The following is a 27,016-nucleotide window of genomic DNA, read 5'->3' as shown; positions in this document are numbered from 1 at the left end:
ACTCATTCTGCATTTTTGCTGCCCTTATCTTTTCCCTGCAAGCCTTAACTGACTGAATATTCTTGTTTGGTTGCCTCCCTGTTTTCCATTTCTACTAAAGGTTTTCTTTTTAATCCTTAGATCTCTGAGTGGGCTTTTGCACGCTCTCATTTCTTGCCTTCTTTATTTACTCCTTTTTTCTATCTCCCTTTAGGTTTTTGCCTCGTAAGGACTCCATCTTCCTCACACCCAGGTGGAGTTCAGGACAACCTCAGGTGACACCTCTATTTCTTAATTCCTTTCAATGCATTTTTCTTTTTCCTTTGGCACTACACTTTTTTTTTTTTTTTTTTTGCAATGTTCAATTTGTCCCTTCCACCCTTCCACTTTGTGGATTCCCATGTTCTCTTCTTTCATCCAATACCTTTTGTTATACAGAAAATGTGCAAAGTAAAAATTGTCTTGTTTTGCTTTGTGTAAGGTTTATTTTTGACCCAGCAGTGCCCCAAAAGAGCTGAATGTGCTCTATCAAGCAGATCTCCAACATCGTTGCCAAAACTGCCTTTAGAGTTTGGGCCTTTATAACTTTCCAGCGTTTCTTCCTCAACAGGAGGAGGAAATTTGCAGCACACGATGCAGATCCAGCATATTTCCCTCAGGGAAAAGTGCTGGGGTGGTGAGAGCTTGTGTGGGGATGGCGGAGGGCTGTCCGCCATCACGGGGCTGAGGTCTGTCCCGACCGCCATTTTAGGCTGCGGATGGAGGGGGCTCAGGCCACAGACTCGCTGCTTGGCCCACTGCTATCAGGAAGCATGGCAAGAGGAAAGCTTTGCTGCTAACATAGAGCAGTAAACAGAAGTGAGGGCTCCAGCCATGCTTCCCCTCTCCCTGCCCGATGTGGTGGGTGGGAATGGTGACAGACACCCTTTTTTTGTCCCCATTATAGTGGAAATAGGCTAAAAGAGACCTGATGGAGTGATATTGGTCAGAGGAGAATTGCAGCTGAAGTTGTCCCCTAGGAGGCTCTCATCCAAGCCTCCATCTTCTCTTCAGCATTACCCAGGGAGAAGACAACAACCTAGCCATGCTTTGAAGAGGGAAGAAAGAAAACCAAACTGTTTTTATCCTACCACCGGCTCATTTTACCTTTCCTGCCATGCTCCCCAGATCTGAGCCTTCACAGAGGCAGGGACCGTGCTACTAGAACAGTGGGATGGCAGCAGGGAGGAGGGAGCTGGATGATGGCTGGCGGTGGCTGCCTCCTTCACTCTCCTCCAGCATCAGGTTCTGCCGCTCTGGTGCTGCGGTTCAACAGGGCAGGGTGGGGAGGGAAGGAGGAAGGAGTGGGGGGAGCTGAAAAAAAAGAAGAAGAAAAGAAAAAAAAAGAGAGAAAAGGCAGTCATTTGGGGCCTGGGCATGGTGGTGGTTTCACCGCTTCCGCTGCCTGATCCACCTTTTCAGACACGCATGAGGAGATTTCTGAGAAATGGCCCTGGGCCGGCCCCAAGCACTTCAGCATAACTGTGCACACGCGTGTGTGTGTGAGCACGCAGCCCTGCACACATGTTTGCATGCTGGGATCCTTCCCACGAGTCCAGGCTGCTCCCAGCACACACTGGCTGCACACCGACTTCCCTCCTTCCACAAAAGGTCTCTTTCATTTCCCACGAGAGGAGGAGGTGGGAGAGAGGGAACTAGAAGGTTGCAAATTGCTCAGTCTCGTATCTCACCTCCCTCTCTGTCAGGCTACAAGTAGGCAAGGCTGGACAAATGTGCTTTTCACCTTGAGACAACTTTCTGTTGCTTCGTAGAGAAGTTTTTTGTTGTTGTTCTTTTCGGCGTTTGTGTGCTTTGCCTCTCAGAAAAACCTTAATGCTGTGCTAACTCTACAGGGCTAAGCTGCTGTTTGGTTATGAAGAGCGTGCCTTGCACTGTGCTTGCAGCATTTTCTTTCCCCAAGTTATCCCTCCTTGCTGCCAGCCAGCCCCAGGAGACTTGTCTTCATGCATATTGCCAATTGCCTTGTGCTACAGCAAGGCTTTTCCAAACCCTTAGCAGATCTGGTATTTCAAAGGGATGTTGCTGTCAGGCGCTCAGCTTGTCACAGAACTGCGAGCTGGAGCCAGTAAAGCAGCAGGTGGTACCCAGGTGTGTTAGGTTAATCCTCAACTCTTTTAAGCCAGTTACTTTCTCTTGTAACTAGGACGAGCACAGGGGAGGCAGAGGGTGTAGCCTTCATTGTTTCACGGTTGTTTAGTGCTTGTAGGCTCTCCCTTATTTCTACAGGTAGTTGGGATTGCTTCTCTCATGTCATGCATGAAGACATTTAAGGCAGTGGCTAAAGCCTTACTCTTTGCAGAGCGGTGGCAAAGCAGCTTGCATCAGGTAGCCAGAGCTTCTGTGGCTGTGAGGTGGTGATTCTGAGCCTGTTCAGAGCATCCTGGTATTGTGCTGCAGCTCACATAGAGCAGATGATGTAGGAGGGAGTCTAGCTGGCACTCTTGTTTCTTTGCCTGATACTGCAGTTATAAACAACTAGTATCAATCAGGTCTGCCTGAAAGGCAAGTAGGCGTTGTCTCCATTTTAATAGGGGAAATCCTGTGCACAGAGATTTCAGGACCTGGTGGCTGGAGTGCAGAACACATGGAGAGAAAGCTCGCTTTTGCAGAACATTTCCCAAGGCATCCAAGGACTCTTGCAAACCCACAAAGCTTGCCCTATGAAAAACCACAGCTGCAACAAAAGAGGAAGAGTCCACAGCAGAACTTGGAGCATATTAAACCTTGAAAATAGGTCTCTTTTTGTGGTGGGATGTATTTGTATAAATACATGCGTATGTGTACATGAAGAAAAGAGCTGGGTTTGTTCAGCATTGGGACTAAAAGTGAAAGCAGGCTGTAGGAACGCCAGCAGGGCAGTGATGTCAGGCAGAGCTATAGCATTGACAGGGATGGATCATACAGTGGCATGAAGCAATGGCTGGTCTTCCCAGGCCCAATAGACATTAATGGAGCAGAAGTAAAGGAACATGGCTGGTTTGTGAGCCACAAAGGTAAATTCTGCAAGGGTGTAAATGCGAGAGACATTGGAAAGAGAGCTCTGAGAAAGAGGGTGCAAGTGAAAAGATGCACAACTGGTGCAGAAAGCTTGGGCCAAAGCAGCACAGTCTCTGTGGGGTACTAAGGAATTACATAGTAGGGGCAAAAAGTGAAATGAGATTTAAAATGGGAGCATCTGGTCCCATGCTGGTCCCATGTCAGTTCCTGCTGATCCTCACGCAACATAATGTGGTTGCTGTTGAGTTCAGAGTTGTATGGGTTCCCGTGAAGGCAGTTCAGTGCTCAAGGCTGGCTCTGGTGAGACTCCACCTGAAGCGGGTGCATTCCTGTGCATTGAGCCTGGAGCTCACGGTTAACTCTTTAAAGGATTCAGGACCCTTGCTGGGGAGGCATGGGTCCCTTGTGGACAGCTTTGCTGGAGCTGGAATGACACTGACCAAAGGAGTCTCACCACGGACAGGAAATTCAAAGAGCCTGTGTCTGAACAGTGTCAGTAAGAGAATTTCCTTCATTGGACAAACCTGGTGTATACTTTGTGAACATGCCTATGGCATGGTTTGCAGTCACAGCTGCATTCTTTAGCTGCGGCACATTTTCAGCTTTATGCATTCATTCTTTAATGCATTGTTGCAATGCTTTGTGAGGGTGGTAAATCCTACCTTAACAGAGTGAGTAGAGGCCCTATGCCACCTGGATCAGATGGTGTAGAGCTCATTGTAGATTTCTGGAGTCCATACTTCTGGACAGACTGCCTCCTGGATCACTTTGGAAAGCACAGAAGGAAATGTACCTGTTAATATTATCTCAATCCTTTTGAGTGCAAGGTCAGTAGAGGAAAAGTTGCTCCCTGCTATGTCTGGACTGCAGGCAGACAGGCTCTGCTGGGTAGGTCACAACCATTGTTCCCTGGTCAGCCAGGCCAGGGATGTGGCTGGAGCTCCCTAACCTCTTTTAGCCTGCACACCCGATCCCAAGGAGTCAGGGCAGAGCTGCTGCAACCATCAACATGAAAGAACCAATGGCTGGCTGAGACCAGGGGTTACAGTAAGTATTGTTTCCTTCCCTGAGATTATCTGCATCTCACCTTCCATTGGAGCAAAATTCACTTCCTGGTGTGAAAGTGGTGGAGAAAGAGATTAAAGCGAGCAGATAATGCAGTGGGAAAGCATTTCTTTGCATCTTTCCTGGATAGAAGCGCTGTCTCCATTCCCATCACTTGCAGGACCAGCTGTGGTTTCTGGCAATGGCAGACACAGACATTGCCCTCCAGGTTCCTTTCCCTTTCATTACCCCTCTGGAGAACAGGACTCTCGTTAAAAGCCATGGATATATCACTGGGAGCCAGCTCTATTATGCACCAGCCAGTGAAGCAAGATAGGCATACTCTCCCACAATCTAGGGATGCCCCTGCTGATCTGTTACCAATGGGGCTATCTTTAGTGGGATCAGAGGCTGCCCTTTTCCATGCCACAATGGGACAACACCTGCCCACCACAGGACAAAGAGGAAACCTGTTGCGATGGGAAAGAAGACAGAGTTCTCCCCAGAGAGGCTGTTTAATTAAGAGCGTCTTTCTGCTAGCCAGCTGGTTTGTTAGCAAAGCATCTAACTAAGCTTCACCTCTGTGCAAGAGAGAAAGTCTCTGTGAAGCAAATGCCATGAATCCAGTTTTACTCTCTCATATAAACCATAAGAAATCTGGTGAAGTCACTGTGGAAAAAAGTCTGTAGGATAAACAGGCTCCAAGGGGTCAGAAGAAAGCTATCTATGGCCCAGGGGCTGCCCTGTGTCACAAAGTCCATTGGCCTGTCCAGAGCTAGGTTGGAAGAGTTGAAGCATGGCTGGATGTGTTTGTGTGCACTGGTTTTTTGGAGTCTGCGGGATTCTGGCAGAAGTGTAAATGTGAGCAAAGCTTAATTTCACTGGATGCAGCATGTAACAAGAAGTTCAACTTCAGTTAGAAAGGATCTTAATATGACCTTTCTTTTTTTTTTTTTTTTTTTTTTTTAAATAAAGAAAAAAAGGGGGCATTGTTTTGAGTTGTTAAACAGCTGCTGTGTTCCACCCCAGTAATGGCTGCATTTAAGTAGTGAATAATATAACACTTAGATAAACAGCCGGTAAAATAATTTGGGATCTTTCCTTAGGGGGCAAAGCAGGCAAGTTGCTCTACAAAAATAAATCATTATTCGCTCTACCTAGGAAATGAAGTGTTCTCCCTTCCATCACCAAGTGGGCTGTCACGCATCTCCTCCCTCCCTTCTGTGCTGGAAGTGTTTGCAACACTCTTTTACCACCTTCAGCTTCCGAGGAGGTTTGGATTCATGCATCTTTACTGTTTCCTCTTTCCCCCCCTTGGCTTTTTCTCCATCTCATCCCCAATCTCCTTAAAAACAACCCTCCCAGCTGCCCATCTGGTGTCCTTCACCATCTCCTCATTTAAGGCGGCCGCAAATTGACCATATTAGAAGTTTGGCTGAGCCGCTCCTCCCGCATCGCCGTGCTGCCTCTGCAGGGCAGGACGGAGGAGCGCCAGGCCTTGGGTCTTGGCCTCCATCGGATGAACAATTTCCCGTTGAAGGTTACTCACTTCCTGTTTTCTGTATTTAGACAATCTGGGCCTATGGGGAGGCTTTGATTTGTTGTAAACTTCAGCTGGTTTAAGCGTTAAGTAGCGAGAGAGCACGGCGGGCGGAGGAGAGGAAAGGCCTGGAGACAAATTAGTGCTATTTCGTACGGTGACCGTGTTCTCTCGCAGTTTTCTAGCGACCATCAGAGCATGTGAAAGGAAGGCCAGCAGCTAACAGCATGGGAGATGGAGACAGCGTGGCTTCACAATGGACTGGCTGTGTGCAGCACAGGGAGCAGGCGGGCAGCACAGAGCAATGACTAATTCCTGCGATGTGTCACTTTTGCCCTGCACACAGCTGCATGGAGGGGGCAGGGAGGAGCCTCCAACCTGGAGAGAGGAGCGCTGTGCCCTTCCTCGATGCCTAGCAGCACACGCCGCACGCCGAGCTTTGTTCTGACTTGCCCAGAAGTCTGCTGGGATGAGCGAGTCAGCACTCGCAGGCAGCTGATAGGGCAGGTTGTGCCTTTGAGATGCCTTGTTTCGCAGAGGGGAAACTGAGGCACGGAGTCGTGCACCTTTGCTCGTTATCAGAAAGGGAGCGTGGGAGGATCGCGGTGAGCCCTGGCGCCAGGAGAGCGGTGCTCTGTCTCCTGGGATGCGTGTTCCCTGTGCTGGATCTGCGCTCGGCTGGAGAGCTGCAGTGTCACAGAGTGCCTGTGGGCGCAGAGGTTACCTGAGTGATGTGGGTCTGTCTGCTCCCTTCTCTTCTAACAGGTCAACTGTCAAAATGGGGTACTTTTACTTGGGGCTACAAAAAGCGGGGGGGGAGAGGGGAAAGAAAAAGATTAGAGAAAGAACTGAATTACAGTAGGAGGAGGTAAATGAATGTAAATTTTACAGTAAAATCCTTTAGGAGTTTCCAGAGACACCCAAAAATCCCTCCAGCAGTATAACCTGCTACCATAATGCCACTGTGGGTAGGTGGGAGTGAGTGGAAGATAATCATAATCAAAACAGTCAACATAAATGTTCTTTTACTCTTGTGTCCCAAGCAAAGAAATCTGCTGCATCCTCTCTTGTGATGGAGGGTGGGCACAAGGAGTCGAGCTCAGAGGAAAACAAAGCAACTGAGGAAGATGTTGGTGAAGCCCTGAAGTGTTCAGAAGAAACAAGTCCATGCTCACGCTCTGCCACTGACAGGCCCAACTGCAAATGATTTATGGATGCCATTGGCCCTCATAAGCCAGAGCCAGCTTTCCTGCGAGTAACTCCCTGCAGACCACAGCGCAGAACCATATGGACATGGGAGCAGGATGTAGGCAGGCAGGTAGCTGGTTTCTCCTTGGCATTGCAGCATAGGCTGGGTTACCATTATACTTCCCTGATGCAGTTTTTATAGTCCAAACAGTAGCAGTTCCCTCCCTGTGCGGTATGTAGAAACCTTCCCTTGCAGGAGGGGTTGATTCTCTATTGTGTTACCTGGTGGCTAATTTTATTCTTTTTTTCTTTTTCCTGAACCAGGAATCACTGCAGAGAATTGCACCCGGTGCCATTCGAGCAAAGGGTGTTTCTGAATCGGCACCAGCCGGCTGCTGTGGTTTGATCTGTTAGATCCAGAGCAGCCTGGTTTGCACTCAGATCACCATGCTTAAAGAACAGTCACTTAATCTCACTTAGAAATGTTTACTTGCGAGGACCAGATGGCCCAAGGAGTTGGGCTAAATGAAACGTTTTACTTCTAGGTCATGTGTTCTAATCCAGTCCAGGTTGGTAATAAATGAACATATTCACCTGATAGCCACTTCTGGCTCTGTTTTTGGTATTTTTCAGGCTGGTTTCCAAGTGGAGATGTCACACCACAAAATCTCCCTCTGCGCCATGCCATTGTCGGTGCTGATTTGACCATCTCAGTGAAGAAGCCAAGGATCGAATGATCCACAGTGCCAGACTTCTCTTTTTCAGCCTGCAGGTAAGGGGAAGTTGTGAGGTGTTGTGCCTGTGCCATGGGCAGCATTTCAGTTTGCAAGGCTGCCAGTCCAATCCCCTCCACCAACGTGAAATTCATTCAAAAAAATTGGGAAATGTTTAATTGCAGTTGACGTATAGGCACTCTCTGCTATGAACTTTACACACAATCACAGATAACAGCATCAGAATTAATGCCTGCTTCCCACTTGTCCTGCTATAAGCAATAAACGTTTGGCAAGTCAGTAAATAACAAAATTCTCATGTGGCCATCTACAGGTCACCAGGATACTTAAGAAGTTTGCGTTAATTATACCATGTTTGCCATCAAAGGGGGGCTATTAACCCTTCAAGCTGCTTCAGGAAAGCGGTAGAGTTGTTTGGAAGCAAATGAAGTATTGCCACTAAAGAAGTGCAACCTTTGCAAAAAAATAAAAAATTAAAAAAAAAAAAAAGAAGCAAAAACCTCACTAGACATCATGGAAAATAGGCTACCTTTTCAGCTTTCCTTTTATTTATTTTGTATTTTGACATCAAACACTCCCTGTAACCTAATCTTCTCGGCTTTTGATGTGGCTGTGGAGACATGACAATTAAGCACAGCTTAAAACAATAATCCCAACAACAGGAACCAAAGGCAAGTGATGTCAGGGTTCCCTCCTCAAAACAAGCCTGTCCCCTAGTATTTGGCAGTAGTGAAAGGACCATCAGTCCCAATTTGTTGTCTGTGTACCAGCTCTGTGCTTCCACTTTGTGTTGAACTTTACACGCTTGCTCCATTTCCATTCCCTGCTGTTTGTTTTCCTTCTGCTTTGCAAAATGTCTGGAGACAAACACAACATATACGTTGCAGAGGGGTGGTTTGATCTTTTGCTGCTTAGTGGCACCTAATGAATGTGGCACTGTTTGTTACCTGTGTTGCAGGAACCGGGTCCATCCCAGCATGGGAATGGAGCACGGCCCCAGTGCTGCCAGCAGATAGCAGAGACCCCATGAGATGCCTACAGAGAGGCAACACGGAGGTGAATCTTCATCAAAGCCTGGGCTTGGCTGTGTAATGTGCAACAAAAGCAAGTGGTTGGATTATTCTAAGGGTTTTTTTTTTTTAATGATGTGGTTGGTGCTGCTCCTGTTCTCTCCTCCTGAGAGTGTGTCTGGCATTCAAATATGGAGCAAGGGTGGGTGACTTTGCTTATAACCCCATTTTAAACCCGTTTGAGGATGAACGTGTTTCTTCGTAAATGAAGCTTGCATGGTATGCCATAAATTGCTGTTTTTTTTTAATGGGTGTTTGCACTAAGCCTCGCTGAACAAGTTTAGAGAGATGATTAACTCGTCTGAAATGGCACAGGAAGGCCCTGTCCTGGCCGTGTGGGCTTTGTGCAGCACATCCAGAGCTGCTGTGGCCCCGTGTCATCTGCTTGCTAGCTGGGCCTGCAAATGGGGCCGGGGAGGAGGCTGCGCCGCTAAGAGGCAGTGATATGAAAGGTTGGAATTTGCACATGTTCACTGAAAAAGGAACTGGTGTTTTTTTTTTCTTAATAAGCAAGGAGTTATCCCAGGCTGGCTTCCACAGAAGTGATCTGCAACTCCCAGGGGGTCGAAGGAGGAAACCCAAAGTTCATTAGCAGTTTTCTTGCAAACATTGTTTCAGTGGCAGCAGCACTCACCCCTGCGCATGGCAGGGACGCTCGCAGGGCTTTGTTTCGCTTTGTTCGGCCCCAAGAGTTCCTCGTGTGGGTCAGACCAGAGCATGTGATGAAAGCACCACAAGTGTTGGCCATGGGAAAGCTGTCCGGCGGTAAACCCTCATCCCCAGAGCAGAGACAGCAGAGGGGCTCCGGGCTGGCTGTCTCCCCTTGCTCCTTTCATGCCACGCATGACACCAAATGGTAAGAAACAGATTTCTGTGTTCATGGTGTTGCCTGTCACACCGGAGTGGGAGCCTACAGCGAGCTGTGCCTGGTCTAACAAAGGCTCTGCCCTGAAACCCATTGGGATGCTTTTCCACATCTACAGTACGACTTTGCCAACTCAACCTTTCCTTGCTGAAAGCAGCCCGGGTGACAGAAAACTGGGCACGGGTCATTTCACAAAAAAGGTATTTTATTATTCTTAGCAATATTCACCTTGAAGGAATATGAGGAAAGCATACGCTTTTTACAGACAATATATAAACATGTTGTACATAATTAACAATAACTTAGTTCACTAATCCAAAAATAAGCAAAATAAAAAAATTAAAATAAAAACAGAAAATACTGCAGATTTTTTTTTTTTAATATGCTGATACAAGTACAAAATAATTTAAATCTCAACTGCCATTGTCTATGCTGCAGTGACCGACAATATATTGCACTTTGTCAACTGTATCAGTAATCCCTGTCTTCCACCCACGTCCCTTCCCCACCCCCTGCACAAATCCTACCGAAATTTGAGTCGGGTACAAATAATGTACAACTGTACCATTGTAAAAGGTAGAAAGTAAAAAGGATCCGATTCTTTTTTTCCCTCAGTAGATTAAGAAGGTTTGTGATTTCTCCCAACTGCTTTTGTTTTCCCGTTCGTTTCCACTTCTTTACAAAGTGCACCTATATGCCTACGCAGACCAGGAAAAGGATGCAAGCAGGATTTTCCATGTCTGCCTGGTTCTTAATTCATTACCAAATTTTCGAATTACATGGTTAGAAAAAGAAAATTAACATACATCTGTTTTTATTTGTTTTGTTGTGTTTTTTCTTTCTTTAAAGCAGGACTGTTGCAGTAAAGATACAATTGGCTTGATCCAAAATATTAAAAAAAAACAAAACAAAAAAAAAACAACCCCATCAACAACAAAAAAGTTAAAAGTTAAAAAAAAAAAAAAAAAAAGAAAGAAAGAAGCTTGTCACAGAGTTAAGCTTACATGGTTTACATTATCAAACCCCTCTGCTCATTGGGGCATTTTCATCAGAAGTATAGCTAAATATGTACACTGTATGTTATACTGGAGCTTGTGTTCACGAGAGGCATCAGATCATAACAATCAATAGAATACACTTCACATTGGCAATAGCTTTGTTTTCGATCATTTACGTACAACGTGGTTTAATAATGGGAGCTCTAAGGTTTTTTTTCTTTTTCTCTTTTTTTTTCCTCTTTTCTTACAAAACGCACTACGGAAGGCGGCCGTACGGCGCTTTCCCTCATCTCATCAGCTGTCGCTGCGTCTGGGGTTTGACGGATGTGTGAAGCTCAAACTGATTGTCTCTCCCTTTCCCCTCTCCAGTGATCTCAACCTCATTTCTGCCCTTCCTCCCTGCGAAGTCCATGGGGGCTGGATGCCTGAGACAGCACGCGCTGCCTTGCTGTGTGCGGACCCGCTGCCGCGCTGCCCTAAGTTTACCCAAGGAGCTGAGCTGCATTTTTTTAAGCAACAGCTGCCAACACAACAGAACAAAATGCTTCAACCTCTGCAGTCTGTGAGTTGGATGGGTTTATGCCCTGCCATTTTTTTCTGTTGTTTTGCTGCATGTTAGCTGCAGCGATTTGGTATTTTAGCCCTCGCTAGTGCAGGACTGCCTTCCGGGAGCGTCTTCCCACCAGTTAGTCTGATGGAGCTGTCTGGTTCAAGGAATGATATGGTAGCTGGGAGGGGGGCTGTTGTGTGGGTTTTTTTGTTGTTGTTTTTTAAAATAAGTCATTCTTTTCCCTAACATGAAAGAAGAAATTGTGTCAAAAATAATCATCGTCTTGGGCGCTTTGAAATCCCATGCTGCGGCTACAGTTCTCGCTTTGCCCACCCTCTCTTTCTTCCCTTCCTAGGGGATATTTTGGTATGGAAGATAGATGGAGCAAATCCAGGAGGGCCACTGAATATTGTCCCTCCCCATATTTACGAAGGCAGATTTTCATACAGGGTAGTAGCCATTGCAACCAACAGCACAAAAACATGCACTCAGAGGGGTTGAGGCTTTTTGTGGAAAACAAGAGCAAAATAAATATGACTTTCTGTCTGATTTCATTTTAAAAATTAAGTTTTTATAAAGACATCCTTTTTTTTTTTCTTTTTTTTCTTTTTTTTTTCTTCCCCCTCCCCAAACAGAGTCCACAATAGAAATCCAGCATGTGTGGCTTCCAGTGAGCCGATTTCATCCTGGGAGGCTGCTTATATCTCTTCACAATATTCACAGTAATAACAAAGAGAGAAAGGAAAGCCAGTTCCAGCCTCTTCTTTCTGCTTCTGCCACCTTTTGCTTTCTGCTAGACAACTGAATATCGACCAGGTGAGTTCTTCTTTTCCTTATACCTGAGGGGGCAAAGTGCATTACAGGCACCACTACACATTTCTGCAGAAGACCCATCTCTTGCAAGGCTTTAGTCCAGCATGAAGAGTTAAACCACACGGGAGCACAGATCCCCTTTTTTGCCATCCCTACATTCTCCTCTTGGCAGAACATTTTCTTACTTGGTGTCGTCTTAGGTAAAGCCCCATGTTCTCAATCTCTGGGTGGGTCTCTTGGTCGTCAGGTTTTATCCCATGGCTGTAACCATGCTGGATGGGTGCGGATGTCCAAATGAGATGCTGGAAGATGGGTGGATGGGGGTAGGTGTTGGTAGGATGTGTCCAGAGTGGCTGAAAGGTGGCAAATGCCCCATAGGTGCCATGTGACTAGCAAGGGCAGCAGCGCTGAAAGGAGACGATTTCTCTTGCATGCACTTGGACAGTTCCTCAAAACACTCGGAGCCTTTCTTGCTTTTCTTTGATTTGTTGGACATTTTCCTATTCCTGGTCTGAATTCCTTCCTTTTTCATGGTCAGAGGCCTGTTCACCTGCAAGAAATGAGAAAATCAGGCTCATGCCGACAAAATGACTTTATTGTGCAAAAATGAAAATATTTGGACAGCCCCCATGTGTTTTTCCTGGATGGAGACCTTTTTCTGGCCAAAAAAAAAAAAAAAAAGAAAAAAAGAAAAAAAACGGTGTTTCTCTCTGCAGAACTTGTTTATATTGGTTTGTTTAATAAAACCACACACACAAAAAAAACCCTAGACATGAAAAACAAATTGAACTGAATTTGGCAGCCGATGACTCTCTTTCCCGTAGGCTTGCCCTCAGTCATTCATTTCCTAAGAGAATGAGATCAAACCAGGAGGCACACGTTGACCTAAATTCAGACCTAAGACGTGAACAACCCAAGACCAATAACCTCAGTTACCTGTAGTCTGAATAACTGTACAACAGGACAAGTGATTCCTGCTTGGAACAAATTTCTTTTTAAACAAATGACAGTAACACAAAGCCTTAGATGCATTATTGTTTTGAAATCAAAATGAAGATGCTCCGTTAGGATCAATTCTTGCACAGAGCCCATTTCCAATGGCCAAAAGATGCACAAAACTCGCTTAGTTAAAACCAAGTGTCATGCTCAATTTTGCCTGCTTTGCCCAAGCGTTAGAAGCCAAGCTCATACATTGTAATGTCACCGAACTTAGCATCACTATGCCGACAAAGAATGGCTGTCACTCCCCAGGGGAACCTTAGAGATGAGGGAAGGAATAAAACAACAACCAAACCCCCCAAAACCAATAAAAGCCCAGTGTACAGCGCGCAGTTAAGACATCAATCCCCGCGACACATGAGATGAGCAAATACTCACATTGTGCAGTTTATAGTAGAGTCCGCAGGCATTACAAACCGGGTCCCCGTTGGCGTTGCGTCGCCATAAGGTCGTGGTGGTTGTCTGACAGTTGGCACAACACGTCCCTGCTCTCCTGGCCGCTGACTAACCAAAAGAGAGAGAAAATTAAAAATCTATCAGCAGGAGGAGGGGGGGGATCATGAGAAAGGTCAACTTGGGCTCGATATTTAGGTTGGGCAGATCTATACCGACGTTTTGCAGAGCGTTGGGGCTGAACGAAAGCTCCTGTCAGTTTCGCATGCTGTGGCCGTTGGGTTTTTGTTTAATGCACGTATTCTCCTATGCAGGCTGCAGCACTGAGCCCCATGGCACCATGTGTGCAGAGGAAACAATGCGTCTCTTCAACTCCCCGAACAAAAAATTTTAGGAGGGGGAAATCGATGTTTGATTTGCTCAAGGTTTCCCTTTGCAGGATTCTAGAATGTCTCAGGAAAATTATTTTTCTTTCTCCCCCCCCCCCCCCCCTTTTCTTAAGTGACCAACCTAAGTCAGTGCCAGTGTAGGGTTTGAAAAAAGGTAATGATCTTAAAGAATGTGAGTTTTTTTTTTCTCTTCACCTCCTCTGTCCCTTTAAAGATGTCCACAAAAGAAAACCAACCGCATTGCTTAGCTGGGTGCAGTATTTATCAGAGCCATCACTGAAAATTCAGTTTCCATTTACAAGTGAAAGGGAGAAAACAAAACTGGCTCCAACTTTCTTTAAATATTTAGCAAACCAAATTTCATGCCTCGCAGCAATGATTGCACTGACCCAGCTGCCGCCTCTGTCCCTACTCCGTCTCTGGGCTGACAAGCCCTCAGCCAACCATCTTTAAAAAAATATAGAAGGATCATTTAAACAGCATTGTTCTGCCGAAACCAGGGCGGAGGGGGGGCAAAAATATCCCAAACATTCACCCACCTCCCAGAACAAGAGCAGGAAGAGAGGAACAGCAGGCAGCGGGTGATTTCTGCCCTTCTCTAGCAGGCCCTACAACAACACGCTGCTCGTTGGATGGAAGCGCTGTCAGTGGCACCCCAAATTCTGGGAAATAGTTTTATATAAGAAAGCTGCAGCTCTGCTTCCGGAAGCAGGCGGAACACAATTCAATTTGTGCGATTGGATTAAAGGAGAGGACTCGATATTTTCTTAAATTAGTGCAGTTTGCTTACTAACGCACATAAATGGTGTTAATTTCCCCAGGGCCTTGCTCTCTAGGTATTTCTGCAATTAGCTACCAGAACCACGCGTTGAAGCGGCAGCGAGGTTTGCATTAAGCACTGAGCACCTCTGCGAGCCGACGGCGGTGTCCCAGCGTTTGGCCTTTCCGTATGAGAGCGCTGAGCACTGACCGACCCGGCTCGCAGAAGGGCAGCGCTGGGTTTGTAGGCACTCACTGATTTTACACTCCGGCTATGTAACTTTCCCAAAGTGGTGGACGGCTTAGCAGCTTACAGCAGGAATCAGCCCTCTGGGACTTGTATATGTCAGCCCCCACTCGCTTGTGAGAACAGGCCGAAGGCAAAGAGAAGGGGTACCCCCTACTGCAAGTACGCTCATGCAACCCAAACACAATTAATGCCAGACCTCCGAGCACTGACATTAATGATGGCTTTGCTATTGCATGTCAGATGAACGCATTCCCAAAGATGGCCATCTCTCCTCTGCAAACAAGCAAACTACAGTGGAAAAAGGGGCAATAAACAAAGCTGTAAATCAATTGAAACAACAACAACAAACAACCAAACGAAGAGAAAAGCTCTCTGTCTGCTTGCAGTGGGGTAAGTACAGAAAACGAAGTGCAAACCTCTCCCAGCACAGGGGAAGGTGGAGCGCTGTGTTTGTGGCCGGGACGCGGCTCACTGATACTGCTGGGCTCTACGGCCTGTCCCATTCAGACTGCAAAGTACTTGAGCCTGGGAGTCGATAATGTTACACTGTTGTCTTAACATTTTTCTGTGTGTCAGTCACTAAGCAGCCTGCATAGCTGAAATTCTGACTCACGACAAATCTTCTGCATCTCATCCCAGCGTCAGAGCAGCGGTGCCAATTTTCTGCTCTCCAAACCTCATTGAAACGTGCCCACGAGTAGCTGAGGGACTTAGGCACCATAAATCACAAAGCTCCAAAAAAATATATTTATTATTCTTAGCATTTTACGCCTTATTTGTGGAATAGAGTGTATTAGAAATTTCAAAACAGCGAGCATGACTGGCAAGGCTCGCCTATAGAAACTCTCTAAAGCTTTTAGAGTCAGGAAACAGATACACAAAGTTTCCTTATCTTTAACGTACAGATATCCGGATAGGAAACTACTACCAGGAGCTCAGAAAGGACATTTTTTTTAAATGGCTCAAATGAAAATACAAAGTATAGGTGACTCCATGGAAAAATAATAGGATTTTTTTTTTTTTTTTTTTAAACAGTAGGGGATTGTCTGGGGAGGGAACCAATATTAGTATTGCCAGAGAATATAAGAGTGAAAATTACTTCATGGCTTTCATACAAATAATTATGAAGTAGGGAGCAGTAGCTTTGACTCATCTGATTTGTTTTGCTTTTTGGGGCTGGAACTTTTCTTTTTTTCTTTTTTTTTTTTTTAGCACACGGTGGAGAACATTCACGCTCATAACCCTTTCGCTCCCAAAACGTCCCAAGAGGCCAAATGAATGAGGAATTAAATTAAAAGCTGTCATCTGAGGATAAACGGGGAGACGGATACCCGATCTCCCGCTGGCCTGGCCGCGCAGAAGCTCGGCTGGGGGCTCAGGGCACGTTGGGGGGGGTGGGAGGGATCTGCCCCCAGGCATGGCCTGACCCTGCTGTGACTATGGGGCCGAGCACGGTAGGACGCGTCAGGCTCGTGCCTGCGTGTGGTCCCTTTGCCACATGTATCCCCCAACCCAAGGAAAGTCAAAGACACCTACCAGCCTTCGTTTGGGTTTAATGAGAGGTCGGTTTTGACCGTTCATTTTGTGGTAGAGCCCGCAGGCGTTACACAGGTAATGCCCGGTGCCGTCTCTTCTCCAGAGAGGGGTAGCGGTTGCTCCACAGTTCACACACTCTCTGCCTTCTAAATGGAAACACGAAGAAACCGGATTTCTTTCTTTAAAAACAAATTCACAAAAGCTTTTTGCATTGTCCTTTAGGCGTTTTCCAAAAGTCAAAACCGCGTTAGCTCAAGCAGGGGCAGACAGCAGGGGCGCGCAGCGCATGCAGCGGGGACCTCGAGAGCACCGCCAGTAGTGCGTGCCACCAGCAGGGATCAGCTCCTGCTCCCTGTGGGGAGGGAAGGACTGAGCCGGTGTTGGTGCTGGGAAAACAAGAGCTCCCTCCCGCACCCACAGCACTGCGGTGCTCGGGCTGTGCCTTCTGCCATGCACACACACACACACACCTGCGAACACACAAGACGTAAAACAAACAACAACAACAAAAGATAAAAAGGAACCAAAGAAATGGGTTTCCTAGAATTAAATCTAAGCAGAAAGACCTCCTCTTCTGGGCTTGCTCTGTTTGCTGCAAACACTACCAGGCAGGAAAGCAAAGCTGAGCAGGTTGGGAATAGACACGGCGTGCCAAAGGCTCGGTTATGAATTTTGTTCCAAAGGCACAATACTGATCTTTCAGAAACTTCAGTTCCAGCACTGACACTGGGAATTATTGTAAAAAAGTCCTTTTCTGTCTTTTTTTCCCCCTAGATGTAGTTGTGGAGCAGCTACCCATGTTACTGCTTTGTGCTTCAGCACAACATGGGAACCACGGCAAGGCATGGCAGAGCGGCCCTACAGAAACCCAGCATGCAGCTCCTACGTGTGTCTGTGCCTCAGAAAGCTCTCTGCTAGAAGTTCATTCGCCTCCGACGGTTCGAGGGCAGGTCTGCTTAATATAGAAATCTCTTCATATAGTGTATGCAAATCCTACAGCGTTTAAGCGGAGAGGAAATTCTCCTTTTGCTAATAACTGCAGCAGGCCACGCCGAGTTCAGCGGGGTTGTGCCTCCTTTAATCTAGGGAGTGGGTGGCTTTTAAACAACACGGTGAAAAATGAGGGGAGCTCTCAGTGCTGCGTTTGGAGCTTTTGTCCCTCCTTGGGCAGGAAGCTGCCGGAGTCGCCGTGTCGTGAGCCTGAGCTTTCCTACAAAAACACCGGGTGGTCACGAACTTTCCCCAGTTCCCCCCAGCACGGGGGGCTCCCTTGCAGGAAAAAAAGGAAAAACAAACAACGGAGCCCCAGGCTTCCCCCATTTAATAAAGCTGCCGGCGACCACAGGATAAAATAAAAAGCTCCTCGAGATCCGGTTATCTTCAGAGATGGGGGCCTTGGGTCTGTTTGTAAGTCAGGGGCTCAGGCGGCTAATTGCATCTTCTTACTGCGCTGTGCACCGCTAAAAGAATGCATGCATGTAGCAGCAACTGCATTTAAGTAGTGACTGTGGTGTTCCCTTCAGAGGGGCCGTTTGAATCGGAGCTGGTGAGGCTGTAAAGTGTCTGATGCTTTTGTTGCAAAACTCGTAAAGGAGCACATTTCTGAATTGCTTTAAAAATAATTGCATGTGGTGTATTCAGTGATATTTAAGAACACACACACAACAGCTTACATGGTTGCTAATTTTCAAGGGCTATCTTAATGCAGTACCAGTACACCGTATTGAAATACATCGTACATCTTTTCCTTCTGATGGCTGATTTTAAAGCAGGAAGGTCAGAGTTACAGAAATGTCCTTAATTCTATGCCTGGTTGTACAACTGGGGTCATTCAATCAGCATTTCAACCGTCGCAGTTTGCTGATTTGGAACTGCACTGCCAGGTAGAAATGCAAGGCAGATCTGTGGAAAGCTCTGCACTACGGAGCAGAGATGTTTGGATCAGAAAGAAGCAGTGTTTTCTGGTCGGGCTGCAGTAAGTTAGCGATGACTGGACACCTTAGTCTTTAGCACTGGTATGTAAACTATATTTGAACTTTTGCTCCTTTAAATGTGAAGGAAATAGGGCCGGCACGGAGCGGCCGGGGAAGTTTCGCTTTCACCCTGCGCTGGGGCCTTCTCTCTTATTGAAGAGGAGACGTGAAAAATTATCAAAGGGGAAACAACTCTGAGCAGAAAGTCCCCACGTGGAACTCGGGGGGGATGGGGGGTTAACCACTTCGGGAGAACGTGAGCCCTTGGGGGCCACAGCCTGCCGGGGGCTGTTTGACATTCTTCCCCATATAAATCCTTCTTTGTAGTGCGATCTGCTGCGCTGCTCACTCCGTGTCCCTCGGCCCCATCCGAGTGCCCCAGGGCTCAGCAGCCGCTGCCAGCACGATGGCACCAGGGAAGCCTGGTACAAGCTCCATTTAAAAATGCAGCACGGTGAAGCCAAGCAGTCACCTGCCCTTCTGTCCCAAAGAGAGCTAGCACAAACCCCGGCCCTACAGCCGCCTACGGCTTCAACTATATACTGCAAGCACAGCCAACCACGACGCGCACGCATGCAGCACAACGGCCCTAAATTTAGTCCTCCCACCCAAGGGATAGCATCAATGCATGGCAGGGGTGCTCCGCTTACCCGAACAGGATCTGGCCTTGCTTCGTGGCTTGGGGGTGAAGCTGGACGCCGGGCCCCCCAGGAAGCTGCCCGGGTGGAAGAGGCTGCTGCTGTAGTCGTGGGCAGCCGGCACGTAGGAGGGGTATGTGGGGATGGGGTGATGAGTGGAGGGCTGGGCCCCCATGCTGGTGAGGCTGCTGCGGAGCGGGCTGGCGCTCTCCATCTTCATCCCTTCTGACAGCGACACTTGGTACTTGATGCTGTCTTTGTCCTCCTGTCGGGCCCCAGCGGAGGACGAAGGGGAAGCAGCGCTGGTGGAGTTGGGGTCCGGAGACACTTCCTTGGGAGGGGTCGGGGGGAAACCGAAGAGGTGGGAGCCCGAGTGAGAGGCCGGGGTGAGCGACGAGACGGAGGCGGTGCTGGACGTGCTGCTGCCGGGGTACACTGAGATGGCCCCGGGTGCTCCGGCTGCTGAGGGGTGCAGGGGGGTCTTGGTGAAGGGGTTGACGGTCCAGGGGTTGTGGTGATGGGCAGAGAGTGCCGCCTTGCTGCTGTCCAGCCAAGGGATCCCGGGGCTGTGGATAAGATGAGGCCGGCACATTTGACTCCCGGTCAGGCGGGCTGTAGGGACACAAGAGCGTCAGGGATCAGTGAAATATCCCAACTCACGGCCCAGAGAGCTGCAGGGGAGCCAGAGCAGGGAGAGATTTCCCAGCACAGAGAGCAGCACCCACAGTCTGCAAACAGCCCCTTATCTGCATGACCTCCGAGGGAGACCCCAACCACCCGGGGAAAACTCGGAGAAATAAAGCCAGCCAGGGAAGAAGCAAAGGACCCCCGTTTCCACCCCACCCCACCCTACAGCAAGCAGCAAACCCCCTTCTGTGCTGTCTTCCGAGCTGCCACAGCGCTCTCTCTTCAGATCCTACAAACACCCCAGGTAAAATCCATTGCCGATTCGAATCTGTTCGTATTTTGCATCCGGGAAGCAGCCGTGTCTGAGAAGTTTGAGCCTCCGCACACACTATTTCCCCTTCCTCTCTCACCCTCCCCTTCTTTCCCTCCCCTCCGCCAATGCCCGGTCATCGCTAGGGTTAAAATTTACCCGTGCCTCCCTTTCTGTTCTATTTCCTTCCATCGCCTTTCCCCCCTGGCCCCGACACACCGGAGCGGCCGCAAGAACATCTCCCCACCCACACGTCGGAACGGGCAGAGCTGGGGAAGGGGCCGAGGAGCGGGATGCTCATTTACCGTGTGCCTGGCTGTAAGAGACCCGGGCCCGGGCATGGGCAGAGTTGGCGTAGTAAGGGTTGCCCTGGGAATCCAGGTGGTTGAAGAAGACGTCGACTTCGTCCGGAGGTAGGAGCTGCGCTGGTTCCATGTAGTTGTGAGCCAGTCCCGGGTGGTGGCTCTCGGGGTGCTGCCCGTTGAGCACGGCGTGGTGGGTCATCCAGCGAGGCTGGTCCGTGGCCACCTCCATGGCCTCGGGCCTCCCCTCCCGCCCACCCGCGGGGCAGCGGCGAGCGGCGGTCGGGGTCGGCAGGCGGAGGTACCGGGGGTGTTTAGCAGACGGGCGATTGTTTAGGAGAAAGCCGTCGGGTGTCCGAAGATCGCCCTGGGGAGGATGCAGGGTGGGCCCCGGAGTCAACGCGTCCCTCTGTCCGCGGGCGGATGGCGGGGCAGCACCTGTAAGAAACACGGGGTGAGCGGGTCCCCCCTAAATGTATAGGGAGGTGGCGGCCGAGCCCCTCCCCCTTCCTAAAATATCTGCTCCCCCGACTCCTCACTCTGCGCCCTCCCGTCACTAAATAAACAGATCTCATTTCGAACTTTAAAAAAAAAAATAAAAAAATCCAAAAGCTTCCTTTCCCCCCTCCCTCTCCCCCCCCCCCCCCCCCCCAGCCCTCTCGCTACAAACGTCAACAGGAGTTTTTCCAGCTGGCTTCAAAAGGGGAGAGGGGGAAGGAAGGACGGCAGATCCCATAGAGTCCCAGCGAGAACTTGGGCTGACACAAAAGGAAAACGAGGGACGGAGGAGAAAAGGATCGGGGACAGAAGGGTGGGAGGAGGGGGAAAGCGGCGATGCCCCCCCGCGCCTCACACTTACCCGGGGCGGGAGGCAGAGAGGCGGCGGGTGCCCGCTCGGAGGCTGCGGGAGAGAGGAGAACGAGAGGGAGAGAGAAGGGGGGAAAAGCCGAGCGAGCGCGGGAGGAGGAGAGCGGGAGGTTGGATGGAGGGTGTTACTCAGATGGCAAAGCCGCGGCTCTGGCCGGCTCGGTCCCATCCCCGCGCATCCTATATGAGCGCTGGCGCCAGCTGGCCGCGGCGCCGCAGACGGGCCGGGGCGCGCAGGGCCGGCGGCCGGGCCAGCCAATCCCGCCGCCCCACACCGCCCCCAACCGCACCCCCGGCCCCAAACGGAGCCGGCCCGGGGGGGCGCGGCGCGGACCCCCTCCTCCGCCCCCTGCCCCCGCCCGCAGCATCCTCGCCCGGCAGCGCCGTGGGGGCTTTCCCCGCCCGGGCTCTGCACGCCCCTGTGGGGCGGGGACGGCGGAATAGGGGGGTCCCGGCTGGGTGCGTGGGGATGGGGGGGGGATCGGGGCGGGAAGGGTTCGGCGCCGGGGGCGGCTCCGTCAGGGGTGCCCGGGCGAGGAGATGCGCTGCCGCCGGGATGCGTGGGGCCGGGGATGGAGGCCGGCACCGGGGAGATGGAGGCGGCACGGCTTCCCCCCCCCCTCGAACGGGGCACAGCGGGACGGAGCCCAGTGCGGTCGCTGATGGCATCACGTTAGTTGGAAAACGGCAAAAAGAAACAAACGCGAGGCTCCACTTCGAGCGGGCACGGCCGGAGCCCGTCCGCAGCGCTCGGCCGGGCTCGGGGCAGGGCAGCGCTCCCGGGAGCGGTCCGCGGCGTGTCCCTCCCGGTGGGGCAGCGGCGCCGCAGCTCTGCCTTTATTTTCCTTCCCCCCTCGGTTCTTTAAACGGTTTCATTATTCGCAGTCACCCCCGCGCTTCGGGCCGTGCGTGCCCAGGAGCTGCCCCGCACGGCGGGAGTGCCGCGGCCGCAGCGGGGCTCAGCTCCGAGTCTTCCCGAAAAGCGCCTCGGGACCCATCCGCTTTTGGGGCAGGAAAGGAAAACAAAACAGAACAAAACCAACACAAGACCAAAACCGACGCAGGGAAAGTCGCAGCCAGACGCCCGCCGCGCTATCGGAGCTGCCGCAGGTCCCGATGCACAGACGCTGCCTTCCCGTTCCTCAAACCTCTGCTTTCGGAGGAAAAGGGAAACGAGCGCTGAAGTCTCCGAGCGAGGAAATCGTGGAGCAAAGCCCGCCGGGCAACGGCAGCGGCTCCGACCCGACGGCGCGGCCGACCCGGGGTGCCTGGAGGAGGCGGCGAGGGGAGAACGGCTCGAACCCCCCCGGGCAGCGCTGGGAGCCGCGACCCCCCCCCGGCCCGACCGCCCCAGTCACTACGACGCCGGGGCTCTGACGTCACCGCCACTGCCAAATTCGCCAGGAAATGAACTTTCTTTTAAAAAATAATAACAATAATAATAATAATAACGACGGTAATAATAATAAAAACCTCCCTTTCCTCTCTGCGCTGCTCGAGCGAAGCGGGGCTCCCTCGCTCCTGCCCGCTCCCCACCCGCTGTCCCTACGAGAGGCCCCGGGAGGGGCTGTGGAGCACCCCCATCCCCGCAGCCCTTCCTCTGCCGCCTCCCGGACCCAAACCGGGCTCGGGGGGCCCCGGGCCGGGCAGGACGGGAGCGGCCCACTGGATGGGAGGCTGGAGAGGCTGGAGAGGGCAAAGTGCCCCCGTGCCCGGGGCGCCTGGGGCCGGAGCTGCCAGGGAGGAGGAAAGGGAAACAAAGCGAGGGGAAAATAAAGAAGAAAAAAAAAAAAAAAAAAAAAAAAAGAAGGAAAAAAAAAAAAAAAAAAAAGAAAGTTAAAAGGCAGAGCGAGAACAGAGGAGCTTTCTAAAAATCCGGCTTCTCCTTCTACGGCTGAAGGTATTTTCTTTCCACGGACAGAAATAACTCTACCAAAACCAGATAGATATCCCCAAACCGAGACTTTCCTTCTGTTATTATGACTATTTTCTAAAAAGGGCGAGTAGGAACCAAAGCGGCCGCTCGCAGGTAGGTCTCTGTTCGCAGTACAGCCGGGCCGGGTGCAGGCATCCCCCTGCCCGAGAAGGGCCGCAGCCCCCGGCCGTGCCCAGCGCTCCGATGATGATTATTACAGATGTTTTAATTACTGCCCGGCTGCCATCGGCACGAGGCCGAGTTTTGCGGGTTTTCTTTTCTTTTTCTTTTTTTTTTTGTTGTTGGGGGGGGGGGGGGGGGGTCAGGGGGTGGGCTGTTTGTTTTAGGCAGGTGATAAAATCGCAGTTAACGAGCTGATAATTCGTTCGTGTTTGTTTTAAAAGACAAATTGTAAAGATTAATCAGGCGGCTTGATTTATGGCGACGCAGACCCCGGAGCTGCCCGCCTAGGGCTCTCTCCCCGAAGCCCCCGGCTCGGGTTACCCCGGGGCCGGAGGGAGAAGCACAACAAAAGGGCCGAACGGGCTCCGGCTCCGGCCGCTCTGCCCCGAGCCCGGCCCCGCCCGGGGGGTCCCGCTGCCCCGGCGCCTCCCGGAGCGCCCAAAGCCCCGCATCCCCCTCCCTGAACCCCCCGCAAAACGAACGAGCGCTCCGGCGGGGAGAAGCCGGATTTCAACTCAACAGAACAGGGTTCCTCAATAGTGAGGATTCCTACCGAGCATTCCTTGGAGCATTTTTCATTTTTTTATGCCTTATTTTATTTTTTCTTTTTCCCTCCTATCTCGCATCCCCGATGCCGGTGACCGAGCTGCGGGCCCGAGGCTGGAAACGGAACGGATGAATGAGTTTCCCCCGGGGAGCGCCGCGCAGGGCAATGCGGGCAGCCGGCTGCGCTCCGCTCCGCAGCCCCTTCCGCGGGCAGCCGAGCCCCGCAGCTCCCGCTCTCCCCCCCATTCTCCTTCTTTTCCCTTTTCTCTTGTTCTTTTTTTTTTTTCTTTCTTTCTTTTTTTTTTTTTTTAACTGATATCCGGCCTCACTTTTATCAACTTTATTTTCTTATTGCCGTCCCATTATTATTATTTCTTGTAATAAGGGAGATTTCCCAGCGCTGGCTGCACAACTGGTCCTCTGGATGTGATTGACAAGTGATGTCACATCGCTCCGGGGGGGGGCAGACGGCGCCGTGTTTTAGCAACAGTTAGCGATGGAGCTGACACCTCTGCCCGGGCAGACGCGAAGCCAGAAAACAAATATCGCAGTATTTATTTACATGCCCGGACTGGGGCTCTTTCCTCCTCTCTCCCCCTCACCCCCCCCATTTTATCTTTTCTGGGGGGTGGGGCGGGGTGGAGGATTATTCTCTTGCCGCCTCTTTTTTTTTTTCTTTCTTGCTTTTTTAATTTTTCGGTATTTTTTTCCCTCTGCTTTTCTTTTTTATCTCTGTGCCCCCCCCCCCCCCTTCACCCCCGTCCCGTGTGCATTACCAGCACATATTAATGGCTGCTAATAGGGTTATAAAATGACACAGTTACCTCTTAACCACAAGACACGATTTAGGCAGCATTAAAAACAACAACAACAACAACAACAACAAACAAAAAGCAAAAAACAAACACGGCTCGGGGAATAAACCACGAAATAACCTCTTTTGCTTTTTTCTCCCCCCCTTTTTTCCCCCCTGAATCTCGCAGAAGCCGCCTTGCTGTCCCTCTCACCTCCCCTGCCAACCCCACAAAGGTTTGTCCTCCAGCGTGGGAACCTCGGGTCCCCCTGTGCCCCTCCACGGCCGCGCACAACTTCACCTCCTCTCTGCCCTCACTTTGCCCACGGATAAAGAGCACAAACCCCACCGCCCTGCCCCCGGCACCGCCTTTTGTGCACGTTCCCAAAGCAGAACGCGTGCGGGGGGCTTCACGCGAACACGTTCATCCGGAGAAAGGTATACCAAAAAAATTCAGCCGCTGCCTCGAAAGATTTCGTTCTCAGGAGCCAGCTGGATTTCTTTTTTTTTTTCTTTTTTTCCTTCCTTTTTTTTTTCTTTTTCCCTTTTTTTTTTTTCCTTTTTAAGGTGATTTCGGCCTCAGCCGCCGCAGGAGGTGCCCCGCAGGTCGCACTGCTTTCCCCGCAGCGCAGCGGGTCTGGCACCGCCCGCGGAGCGGCCGAACCGGGCTGACACTTCCGACAGTTTTTTTCTTCCTTTTTTTTTTTTTTTTTTCCCCTTTCTTTCTTTCTTTCTTTTTTTTTTTTAATTGCTTTTAATTCATAAAGATGCTCTCGGGGAGAACGATCCCCGGACAGAGAACCCCGCACCTCCCTGATGGAAATCGCTTTTCTTATTGAAATCGCCTCAAATCCACGCTCCTGTTGGCTATATCTTTTTTTTTCTTTTTTTTCCCCTATTGCCTTCCAGCCTCGGCACCCCAAAGCAAAAGGCGGATAAAGAGGGGGACTTTGCACATGCACCAAAAAAAAAAAAGAGAGAGAGAGAGAGAGAGAGAGCGGTGGAAGAGCAGCAGAGAGGAGCGGGCCGTGCTGGGGTAATTCTAAATCATGCAAAGCCCCATAAAGCTGCCGCACGGGACTGGGCCGGGCGGCTCCCGGCGGGCAGGTGCTCTCTCCGGGCAGAACAAACCCCGCATCTTTGTGTTTGCTGTCCAAATCTGCCAACAATGGGAGCGGGGAGATATAGGATGCGGGGAGGGGGCGAGGGGTTCCGCACGCACACACACACACACACACCCTCTTTGCTCCGGGAAAGTGGCTGCCCTGGGTGAAATGCAAACTTTCAAAGATGGAGATTTAAATAATTAGCGCGGTGATAATAAGAAAAGCTGGGGCGGGTTGGGAGGGGGGGGGGGTGGGGGGGGAGAAAAAGGGAAAAGAAAAGCGAACGAGGGCGGCCCCGCTCCCCACAGGGTGCCGAGGAGAGGAAAAAAAAAAAGGAAAAAAAAAAAGGAAAAGAAAAGCGAACGAGGGCGGCCCCGCTCCCCGCAGGGCACCGCCGGGCAGAGCAGCACAGCCCCGCGGCTCTGCGGTGCCTCCAGCCGGGGCTGCGGGAGGAGGAGGCCGGGGAGGGACGCGGGGATTTTTTCGTTCTTTACCAAACCGCCCCGCTCTGTTCCCCGGGGAAAACCGCCCCGGGCGGAGGGACGCGGATCGCTGCGGAGCCGCACGCCCTTACCTTGCCTGCCTCCCGCCGCGGATCGCCGCCCGCTGCCTGCGGAGCGCCCGCTCTCCCCTGCGGGCTGGGGAGGGGGCTCCGGCCGCCGGTCCTCCCCCGCCCGTGGGTGCGCGCAGCCGGCGGAGGGGCTGCCCGAGGAGCGCTCTGCTTCGAACTGGCGGCACTTCTCGAGCTGAGCCCTTTTTTTTTTTTTGCCTCCCTCCTTCCCCCCTTCCCTTCCTCCCTCCCTCCCTCTCTTTTCCTCTCTCCCTTCTTTCCCTCCCCTTCTCTCTCTCACTCTCCTGCATTCAAGGATGGCACGGCGAGCCACTGTGTATTTATGTACATAATAAGGCAGCTCGTCCCCTCCGCTTCATTTGCATCATTACAATATCTGTACAAGCACATCACATTGTCTGTTGCTTGCACCTTTTGTTACGGTTGCTGTCACAGTCTACGCGACTTGACTTTCATATTTTAAATGAATTGATATTATACCAACACAACACACGCTCGCATCCCCGGCGCTGGGAACGGGGCTCCTCTGCCCGCAGCTCCGCGCCGCTCCTCTGCCACCGGACCCCGAGGAAGGTGGGGTGGGCTGGGGGAGCGCTTTGTGGTGTCAATTATGGATATTAAATATTCCTATTGATTTTTCTTCCACTCTTTGGTGCTGGACTGACTTTTTTTTAAATTTTATTTTAATTTTTTGCGTTCACCAGCCTGTTTTTTCCACTAACCTCGTGTCTCTTCTCCCCAGTCTCCCTTCCCAAACTCAGTCTTTCAGGCTGTGCACCTGCAACTAAGAGAGCCGGCAGAGGAGCTGGGAGAGGCACAAGCCTCAACTAGTCGTTGTTATAGCTAGAAAAGAAACGGTGAAATAAGAATTTCGTGGCACTGGGCGATTCAGCCCGAACGAATGGTTTGGGAAATGTCGCCGCGCCTCAGCCCCTAGCTTGGCACTGCTCACCTGCCATGCCTTTTGCCCCCGCTGCGTGGCTGTATGCGGGGCTGGGGTCCCCTCGTCGAACCCCGGAGG

General features: G+C 50.7%; 1 protein-coding gene and 1 long non-coding RNA gene across 6 annotated transcripts; one reads left to right on the top strand and one right to left on the bottom strand.

The window, feature by feature from the left end:
* Window positions 1-192: 192 nt before the first annotated feature.
* LOC125698682 (uncharacterized) lies at window positions 193-18,781 on the top strand. Of its 3 annotated transcripts, none has more exons than XR_007379264.1 (5): window positions 193-254; window positions 7,442-7,580; window positions 8,501-11,841; window positions 14,869-15,018; window positions 16,939-18,781. It is a non-coding gene; the product is annotated as an uncharacterized LOC125698682 (long non-coding RNA). The 3 variants fall into 3 exon arrangements; XR_007379265.1 differs by lacking the exon at window positions 16,939-18,781 and adding an exon at window positions 15,841-16,158; XR_007379263.1 differs by lacking the exon at window positions 16,939-18,781 and having other exon boundaries at window positions 14,869-16,158.
* Window positions 9,671-27,016, bottom strand: GATA2 (GATA binding protein 2). 3 transcript variants are annotated; one of them, XM_048957339.1, is made up of 6 exons: window positions 25,999-27,016; window positions 20,018-20,452; window positions 18,788-19,387; window positions 16,165-16,310; window positions 13,216-13,341; window positions 9,671-12,388 (listed from the first exon to the last, which is right to left on the bottom strand). In XM_048957339.1, exons 2-6 carry the CDS (start codon window positions 20,244-20,246, stop codon window positions 12,089-12,091), a joined length of 1,401 nt encoding a protein of 466 aa, XP_048813296.1. In that variant the 5' UTR covers window positions 20,247-20,452; window positions 25,999-27,016; the 3' UTR covers window positions 9,671-12,088. The 3 variants fall into 3 exon arrangements, with proteins under 3 accessions (XP_048813296.1, XP_048813295.1, XP_048813297.1); XM_048957338.1 differs by lacking the exon at window positions 25,999-27,016 and adding an exon at window positions 20,874-21,124; XM_048957340.1 differs by lacking the exons at window positions 20,018-20,452; window positions 25,999-27,016 and adding an exon at window positions 19,643-19,979.

The sequence above is a fragment of the Lagopus muta genome, chromosome 11 (genome assembly GCF_023343835.1).
Source record: "Lagopus muta isolate bLagMut1 chromosome 11, bLagMut1 primary, whole genome shotgun sequence".
In the NCBI taxonomy this organism is placed as follows: domain Eukaryota; kingdom Metazoa; phylum Chordata; class Aves; order Galliformes; family Phasianidae; genus Lagopus; species Lagopus muta.
This window is presented reverse-complemented; position numbering and strand designations above follow the sequence as displayed.

Excerpts from the sequence above, each read along its gene's own strand:
- GATA2 (XM_048957339.1), bottom strand. The coding sequence starts at position 20,246 with ATGGAGGTGGCCACGGACCAGCCTCGCTGGATGACCCACCACGCCGTG. Across the intron at positions 16,311-18,787 it reads CAAGGCCAGATCCTGTTCGG|AAGGCAGAGAGTGTGTGAAC; the intron begins GTAAGCGGAGCA and ends GTTTCCATTTAG. Across the intron at positions 13,342-16,164 it reads TTAAACCCAAACGAAGGCTG|TCAGCGGCCAGGAGAGCAGG; the intron begins GTAGGTGTCTTT and ends TCTTTTGGTTAG.